The sequence below is a fragment of the Armigeres subalbatus genome, chromosome 3 (assembly GCF_024139115.2).
Source record: "Armigeres subalbatus isolate Guangzhou_Male chromosome 3, GZ_Asu_2, whole genome shotgun sequence".
Classification (NCBI taxonomy): domain Eukaryota; kingdom Metazoa; phylum Arthropoda; class Insecta; order Diptera; family Culicidae; genus Armigeres; species Armigeres subalbatus.
This window is the reverse complement of record NC_085141.1, coordinates 104,226,577-104,236,185: the sequence shown is the minus strand read 5'-3', so window position 1 is coordinate 104,236,185 and position 9,609 is coordinate 104,226,577. Positions and strand designations below refer to the sequence as shown.

The 9,609-nt window shown below is 43.3% G+C and overlaps 1 protein-coding gene across 1 annotated transcript; it reads left to right on the top strand.

Moving 5' to 3' along the window:
* The first annotated feature begins 1,171 nt into the window (after window positions 1–1,171).
* Window positions 1,172–3,137, top strand: LOC134219871 (peptidyl-prolyl cis-trans isomerase D). The gene is made up of 4 exons (XM_062698758.1): window positions 1,172–1,473; window positions 1,546–1,793; window positions 1,856–2,173; window positions 2,541–3,137. Exons 1-4 carry the CDS (start codon window positions 1,371–1,373, stop codon window positions 3,009–3,011), a joined length of 1,140 nt encoding a protein of 379 aa, XP_062554742.1. The 5' UTR covers window positions 1,172–1,370; the 3' UTR covers window positions 3,012–3,137.
* Window positions 3,138–9,609: the final 6,472 nt, after the last annotated feature.

Here is a 9,609-nt window from a genome sequence, read left to right as displayed (position 1 = left end):
GAAGATCAGGGTGCTTATGTACACATCACACACGAACAACGAAGGACAGTTAACCTACCAGGAAGATTTAAAGATTTTGTATTAGATAACCCTTAATTATGTTGTTTCACTAGAGGTGACTTTATTTATCATCAGACTAAGGCCGGAGTGGCCTGTGCTGCACATAAAAGACTTCTCCATTCAGCTCGGTCCATGGCTGCACTTCGCCAACCACGCAGTCTGCGGAGGGTCCGCAAGTCGTCCTCCACCTGATTGATCCACCTTGCCCGCTGTGCACCTCGCCTTCTTGTTCCCGTCGGATCGTTGTCGAGAACCATTTTCACCGGATTACTGTCCGACATTCTGGCAACTAGAGGTGACTTACGGGATGAAAATAAAGATTCTGAAGTAAATAGTGTTGTTACTGAAATAAAATACACAACTGACACATAGCATCTTAGATACTAAAGTTGGGAGGGATGTGATGTACCGAGCATATATTCATCAGTCGGTGTAACACTGGTCGGTGTAATACTAAGGACACACCTGTGGTACTTGTACCATGGTACAAGAGGACAAGAAAATTATTCCAAGACTATCTTTGATAAAGATAATAATCGGTACGGAACTCATATCAAGATTCTTGTACCATGGTACTTATACCACCAATGTGTCATTAGTATATATAATGAGCGAAGACCACATGTAGCCCATGAAGACAAAGTCGTTGAGCGAGGGAGTCAGTCTATGTTCGGACGCGAAGAACGACGGTCGATGTGCGAGAGTTGAGTCGGATTGTGAAGTGCGAACAGTTCGTTACTAGTGATCAATACATAGCCCATATATTTTCTGTCAAATTTGCCGTTTCCGTCGCCGTTCCGTTGTATTGCGTTTGGGGCTTTACGGTTTTTGGGAAGTTATTTGGATTTTTTTTTCTAGAGGCCTTTTCATATGACACTGCCAAGGCTGCACTTGTTTACAACCGCTGAACAGGCCCGCAAACCCGAAGTTGTCACTTCCATAGAAGAACTGTCAATTGACGATAAAATCAGCTGTTTTTAAACATCTCGTGAAAAGGCCTTTCATATTTTTTATTCGGGTTATCGTGACTTTATTTCCCTGTACGTAGTTTATGAACGGCGCACTGAGAACACCTTCGTCAAATGACAGCCGAGGGGGCGTGGGTGGATTGTTTTGTTTTGATATCCGCATAAATTACAAAAAGTGTCCTGCAGTGATTGTGATTGTTGGAAAATTATCCATAATATTATACTTATAATTAGTTGTTGCTACATCGCTATTTTACCACTGTGAACAACTCACTTAAATAATATAAAAAAAAGCTACTTTATTCGCGGTAGTCATTAAACTGTTAGGGGTGACGACTATCCATGCACAATATGTCCGAAAAGTTCTCCATAAAGCTATGCCGTCAGGTTTACAATCGTAAAAATCCCCTTGTTTTCCTGGATATAAAGATTGGCAATGAAAAAGGTAGGGATTCAACACATGTCGTCTGCTTTTTGTGCCCATTGCTATTGGTTTCCATAATTTCGTTAATTTTAGTTGGTCGGATTGTGATCGAGCTTCGGGCCGACGTGGTGCCGCGAACGGCGGAAAATTTTCGAGCACTTTGTACCGGGGAGAAAGGAACGGCCGGCACAACTGGGACACGGTTGCACTACAAGGGTATCCCATTCCACAAGGTGAAGTCGTTGTTCATGTCTCAATCTGGGGACATTGTCCATCGTAATGGATCCGGAGGGGAGAGCATCTACGGAAAGACATTCGACGATGAAAATTTTCTCTTGAAGGTTAGTGAAATACGTAAACTTTTATTTGGACGATTTCAAACAATGGAATATTTTTCAAACAGCATGAAGATGGAGCGGTTAGTATGGCGAACTTTGGTAAACCGAACACAAACAACTCGCAATTCTTCATAACTTCCGGGGAATGCCCGCACTTGAATGGAACGCATGTGGTAGTGGGATATGTTATTCGAGGGATCGGAGTAATCGGAGAGATGGAGAAGTACGCGTCGGATGAGGGATCACCGACGAAGGATATCATCATCGCCGATTGTGGTCAAATAGTGCCGGGAGAAGATTGGGGTGTTAACGACTGCGACGAAACCACGGATAAGCTACCCCCTTTTCCGAAGGACTGGTGCAAGTTTGAGGAGAATTTTACGGTATGGCCAATAATTTTAAGGTTCTAAGGTGAAAGTGATAGATACCCCGGTTTCCCAAGCATTTATATGAGTATCGTTGAAGAAGATTGTTGATATTGAACTGCTTTTTAGTTTTATTATACCGATTCTATAATTCTTTCTAAAGTTTTTTACATAAAAACTAGAAAGAGCTTATGATGAAGGTGTGCTAAAATAATTCAATATTAGAAACGCTACACACTAACTAGATGCATCACTCAGTTTTTTAGATTTAGAAGAACTGGTTGTAGGTAGATGTTTTTCATCACCCAAATTTCTGGCGCTGATTTTTGTCTTTTACTAAATTTTTTAATTTAACGAGTAACGTTCGTGTCTGTTTCACTTCCAGATATCTGAGATGCTGAACCACTTGGACTCCATAAAGGTGGCCGGAAACTACTTTTTCCGGGAGAAACACTGGGTGGAGGCGTGTCGTCGCTACAAGAAAGCCGAACGCTACTTCAACTACTTCAACAACAAAATCCGCACAATCGAAGACCGCATCCGGCTGGAGCAGTTTCAGCTGATGAACAGTCTCAACCTGGCGGCGGCCCTGCTCAAGCTGGAGGATTATGAAAATGTTCTCTTCGCGTGCAACCTGGCCCTCGGGCTAGATCCCACCAATGCTAAAGCGTTGTTCCGGCGGGGTCAGGCACATAACAAGCTGAAGAACTACGAGCTGGCCATATCGGATCTGAGCCAAGCGTTGCAGCAAATTCCCAGCGATAAGCTAATTGTGGCCGAACTGGGTCAAGCTAGGATCAAACTTGGGGACTATCGAGCGCAACAAAGACTCGCGTTTACGAAGTATTTTAATTAAAATATATGTGCATGTGAATCCGATTCACTGAATCGTACTAATTGTTAGATGTTATTTTATATATTTACAAGCTGTGCTGTGACAAAATTTTGTGTATTCGAAGATAAATAAAAATTATGAATCTTATCAGCATTCTTTATTTTTGTCGCTTACAATAAATTTCTTACATATTATAACGATCCATATATTTACATCTGGTAATGTTGTTTCCCCTTAATTGTATTTTACGATCCTGTGTCTGATCACATTACTTTATTTTTCTTTTCGCAGAAATATGTACTCCATTAATTAAATTACTTTCCAGGAAGCATACAGATAACACAGTTCATAACTTTTATTTGAATTATATATACATTGAGTACTGCTTCACTTTTTTGTATTGGAAATGCCTATGACTAATAATATGCTACAGTTAAAAAGATGTACAAATATCACTTCTTGGCCATATCCAGAGACGCCGCTAACGCGACATCTCCTTCAAAGTCCTCTTTGTTTCCATTTTTGGTTCCAGCGCTCTGCTTATAGTTGTACGTGGTTGTACTTCAAATTCCGTTTCAATGAAATTCACATTTTTTCTTTGCTTATATATTTCTAATCTATTTTCTGTTAGCAAGTGATAAAATTGGCCAATTCAAACATGTTGGATAACAGGAAATATCGTTGAGCGTATTAAAGTACATGCTTCAGATTCAGTTTGCGAATTTAATATTTTTCCCAACAAAACTGTTTGAAAAAAGAGTTGCTTTAATACTGTGGATGTGAAAGTTTTTTGTTGTTGTTTAAAATTCAGATTATTTTGTCAAATTCATGTTAGTTCTTATAATGTTGTTTCGAATTCAAAAATCTATAGTTAGTTCAAACTCTAAAGCGTTTACATCAATTCTTCCATTACAAAGATTAACGTAGCAGATGTAATTAATTAGAAGTTTCAGAATTTGTACACGAGCTGCTCTCCGTATGCCTGGCAAAGCGGGCTTCGCGAGGTCTTCAAACGAAAGTCGTCTCCATCCATCCGTTACTTCCGCCAGCTTCTGCTGCAGGACCGTTCATGCCGGGCCGACACGAGCACAGGAAGAAAACTTGTGTTGAAGTGTTTCGGGGTTGCCAGTGCTGGCAGTTCTCTTCAGCTGCTAATTGCATCACGTGTAGCAGTTTACGGTGCTCGGTTTTCCCGTTCACGAAAATATAGAGTTGTGTGCGTTGCGCTGATGATAGCTCTTTCATGCGTATGTTGCGCCACGCGCGTGGCCAGTCAACTGCCGGACTGTTTCGTTCCAGAGTCTATTATATATTGCTTTTTTGCATTGAAACTTTTCGTTTCGTCACTGAAACCATTGACACTTGTCTTCAGCGACTGCTTCCGCGATAGAGGATTTGCACATTTTTTTCACTCATACATCTATATTGCTGTCAAAATGTGCATTTGACAATTAAATTTTCAGCTAAAAGCTCTATTTTTTGACACCGGTGCACTCACACAACCAATCGACATCAGTTGTCAAAAAATCAAGAGTACCAACTTGATCACTATCTTCTTGTCGCCGAGTTTGGCGCTGAGTGCTCGGCGCGGAAACCCAAAAGTGGGAATAAAATTTTGGGGCTTATGCGCAATATAGAGTTGCGTAAAGAGTGAAGCCAAATCTACCTATTGAACTGTCAAACCGTCTACCTATCGAGCAAAGTAAACAAATGCTTGTTGATGAGGGGGAAGTATTATTATCGCCTAATGATTATTATGGCGAATTAAAACGCATAAATTTAAATGTACCTATTAGATTTTATCTAGAAACTGCTTCAAAAAACATCAATACATTCCACAATAAAGTAGCAACAATAAACTCACGTGTTTGCACTCTGTGGGTGACTTGGTTATCGAATTAAAAAGCTTTAGAAGTGAACGCTCCCGTGAAGTCACTTGAAGGGTTGAACCAAAGTGAAAGTTGGCAGCAGATTAACAAGAGCATCATACAGAATAAGTGTAAGAAGATCCTCTTTGCGTAACTCTATATAATAGACTCTGTTTCGTTCCACCTTTGGTAGCTCAATTTGTTTATTGGAGTTGCTGGGCGAGGATTTGCATGGAGAATAAAGGATTTATAGTGAGGAATAGAATCGATCTCTGTTGTGTCTATTTATTGCAAGACTCTTTGCTTTCAGTGCCGGGACTTGCAAGCCTAAGGGGCAAGCCAGAGTAAACGCGACGAGCGATGCGACGTGACGCGACGCGACTCACGCAAAGGAATAACAATTATTATCAATGAACTGTCAAATTGCACTGTCGCGTCGCGTCGCATCGTGTCGTCGCGTTTACTCTGGCTTCACCCTAAGCCAACGTGGTCCTTCTTTCGAACAAGTTGCATAATGGGAACGAGGGCGACTATTCCTCTCCATAGGAAAGATCCCATTGGGGGCAGCAGGGACTATGTTCAAGGTCTTGACGATCCCTCCCCAGGCGAGTTGTGGGGCTTGTCTAGGATGTGGTGGGGTTTGACAGTGGGCCCTGATAAACCTCTATAAAAAGCTGCATGTATCCGCAAGTAGGCCCCACCAAAGCGACCGTGTGCCGCTTTGCGCACAAGTCGCACAAGTCCAAGTCCTGGTGTTAGGTGGGACGCTAAACAGCCCTGACATGACGACCCTCCGACGAGACAGGAGGTTTGCGCAGGCCCAATAAGCCGCCTGTAAAACCAACAATTACGAACAATATAAGAGATAATACGACTCGATACAATCGGCAACGACCTAGGCGACGAATAAAGGATCACGATTGGAAGCTTGGAACATGGAACTGCAAGTCGCTAGGCTTCGCTGGTTAAGACAGGATAATCTACGATGAATTACATCCCCGCAACTTCGACGTCGTAGCGCTGCAGGAAATCTGCTGGACAGGACAGAAGTGCAGAAAAGCGGGCATAGAGCGGCTACCTTCTACCAAAGCTGTGGCACCAGCAACGAGCTGGGAACCGGCTTCATAGTGCTGGGAAAGATGCGCCAACGCGTGATTGGGTGGCAGTCAATCAACGCAAGGATGCGCAAGCTGAGGATAAAAGGCCGTTTCTTCAACTATAGCATCATCAACGTGCACTGCCCACACGAAGGGAGATCCGACGACGAAAAGGAAGCGTTTTATGCGCAGCTGGAGCAGACATACGATGGATGCCCACTGCGGGACGTCAAAATCGTCATCGGTGACATGAACGCTCAGGTAGGAAGGGAGGAAATGTATAGACCGGTCATCGGACCGGATAGTCTGATGAGCAAAGACCAGGAATTCACCCGGGAAACGGACTTTACTACTGGAAAAGCAAACAGAAACTCGAGACGCGTGGAGAATAAAAGAGACGAACAAAACCTTCTTTTATGACGATTTATTGATAACTAACTTATGTATTACTACAAGTATGGTTCAAGACAAATAAAGTATAACAATGCGATGTGTTTTACAGAGCGAGGGGTGACTTAGTGGTCATTCCATTTCCACACTCCTCCTGAATTACCACTAAGCCGTAAGTCCGATTCGCTCAACGAATTTGTTGTGTAACAATGGTCCCAATGGTTTTGTTAAGGCATCGGCAACCATTTCACTTGAAGGGCAATAAGTCAATACGATGATTTTACGCTCGCACAACTCTTTGATGAAATGACCTTTAGTTTCTATGTGCTTCACTCGGCCACTTATACGTTCCGCCTTGGCAAAACATATGCAGCCTTGGTTGTCCTCGAAGATAGTTGTCGCCTCATCTTGGCATTCGTCCAGGTCATGTAACAGCCTTCTGATCCAAATGGCTGCTTTACATGCAATGGCTAGCACGTTATATTCTGCTTCAAGCGAGGAAAGCGCCACAGACTCCTGGCTTTTACTAGTCCAACTGATAGGGCCTTCTCCGAAGAAGAAAACATTTCCAGAGGTAGACTTTCTTGTGCGTTGATCGCCCGCCCAATCTGAGTCCGAATAACCTAGCAACTTCCAGCCTTGCCCAGGACCGAATCGTAGTTTCCTGTACTTCGTTGTATTCAAGTATTGGAGTACGCGTTTAGCGGCTGCCCAGTCACTCTGGTTTGGGTCTTTCACCTTTCTACCCAAGATTCCTACGCTGATGGATACATCAGGACGAGCGTTCACAGCCAGATAGAGTAATCCCCCTACAAGACTGCGATATCGAGCTATTTCTAAAAATTGCTTGCTGTCGTTATTCACCGTCACATAACCTGGATTCATTGGATTTCTTACTGGTGCCGAATCCTTCATACCGAACTTAGAAACTAATTGCTCGATGTACGAAGTGAGCCGTAGCGAAAAACATCCGTTTGTGCGATCTATTTGGAATCCTAGGAAGAATCTCAGCGGACCGAGATCAGTAATTTCGAATCGGTCGCGAAGAGCGCTGAACACTCAATCAATTTCAGCTTCGTTCATGCATCCAATGATCAGGTCATCGACATACACAAGTAGGTATACTGTATCAGATCCATCTCGCCGGATATATAGACATGGGTGATTCAAACCAGGAAACAAAGTTCATGAAGTACATCATCTAACACTCTGTTCCAGCACCTTGCTGATTGTCGCAGGCCGTATATACTTTTCTTTAACCGACACACTAACTCCTCCTGTCCGCTTGCAGCAAATCCTGGTGGTTGACGCATGTACAGTTCTTCGTCGACGATGCCGTTCAAATAAGCAGTTTTCACATCATACTGCTTTAGAAACAATTTTCTCTTTCCAGCAACAGCAAGTAATGCGCGTAGCGTTGTTTGTCGCGTCACCGGAGCGAACACATCGGTGAAATCTACACCAAACTTCTGTGCGTAGCCTTGTGCTACGATTCGGGCTTTGTGTTTAATCACTTTACCAGTCTCATCACGTTTGAGTTTAAAAACCCATTTCACACCAATCACTTTCTTTCCAATCGGCAAACTCACTAGTTCCCATGTCCCATTCACTTCATGGGCTTTCATTTCATCTTTCATAGCACTATTCCACTCTGGCAATGCTAATGCCTGTCGGAAATCGTCCGGCTCTTCATTATGGTTTACAAGTCCAACTACATAGTTTCCAAAACGTTTCGGTGGAACTCCGCGAGTTTGTCGATCAGATCTTCTTAGATATTGTTCATCACTTGCAGGATTATCTTCTTCATTGTCCTCTTCAAAACCCGGAAATTCACTCTCATCCGTATCATTAGCGTCTTCATACACTGAATCTTCACAGCAGACTTCTTCTTCAATTGCAATGTTTTCTTCACAACCGCCATTTAGTGTCACTTCACACTCATTATCAGCTGCCTCCGGGTTATCATTTCGCAGCTGCTGAGCCTCACTATTTGATGGTGTCGATCCTTCGACCAGTTCCATGAATCGTGCATCACGACTGATCACAATTCGGTCGGTCTCACGGTCAAGGAAACGAAATCCTTTATGGTGATCCGAGTAACCAACGAATACGAGCTTCTTTGCTTTAGGGTCAAATTTCTTCCTTTTGTTGCTTGGAACATGGACGTATGCATGACACCCGAATACTCGGAATTTAGCGAAATCCGGTATTGAACCTGTCCATAATTCGTGTGGTGTACGATCAATGGCGCGGGATGGCATTCTGTTTTGGATATAAGCAGCAGTTAATACTGCTTCTCCCCAATATCGCTTCGGCAAATTAGCATCCAATAACATACAATTGGCCATTTCCTGAAGTGAACGATTTTTCCGTTCCGCTACCCCGTTTTGTTGGGGGGAGTAGGGAACCGTGTACTGTGGTTCGATTCCTTCTGTTTTGTAGAAATGGAGCAACTCGTTCCCGGTATATTCCCCTCCGCCGTCTGATCTGATGGCCCGAGGCTTCCGACCGAAAATGTTTTCAGTCCAACGCACGTACTCACGAATCTTTTCTGCTGCCTCAGCCTTCGATTTTAAGAGGTTCACCACGCAAAATCTGCTATAGTCGTCGATTATGGTTATTAGGTACGTATTGCCACTCGGTGTCTGATGTTCCATCGGTCCGCAAAGATCACTGTGAATCAGATCCAGAGGTTTCTTAGATCTTCGGTCGGTCACAGGATGGAATGGACTCCGTGCCAACTTCCCTTGAAGACAACATTCACAAACGATCTTTTCACCACAGTCCTTAATATTGAATCCACTCGCCAGCTCTTTCGTTTTTATGACACTTATGACACTTGGATCTCGGTGGCCAAACCTCCTGTGCCAGATGTGTTGGCATTGGCCATTGTGTTTTGCACTTGTCACTGCTTTGCACTGCTCTGCCAATTTGAGTTTGTACTGGTTACCAACCGTTTCTCCTACCGCTATCACAGCTCCGTTATCCGCTTAAATCTCACAGCAATCCACTTTGAACACCACTGCAAATCCTTTCAAAGCCAGTTTCCGAACTGATATCAAACAGCCTTCGAGAGACGGCACGTATAAAACATTCTCCAACCTGATCGCTATTCGATTACCTTTATTATTCACGGCGATTAGCACGCCATTGCTACTTCCAGCTGACTTAGTTGTGGTACCATCAGCTAGTGTAACTTCGATGACCACATCTCTTTTCAATTCGTTGAATTCGCTATCCACCGTCCATGCACCAGGAATCGCT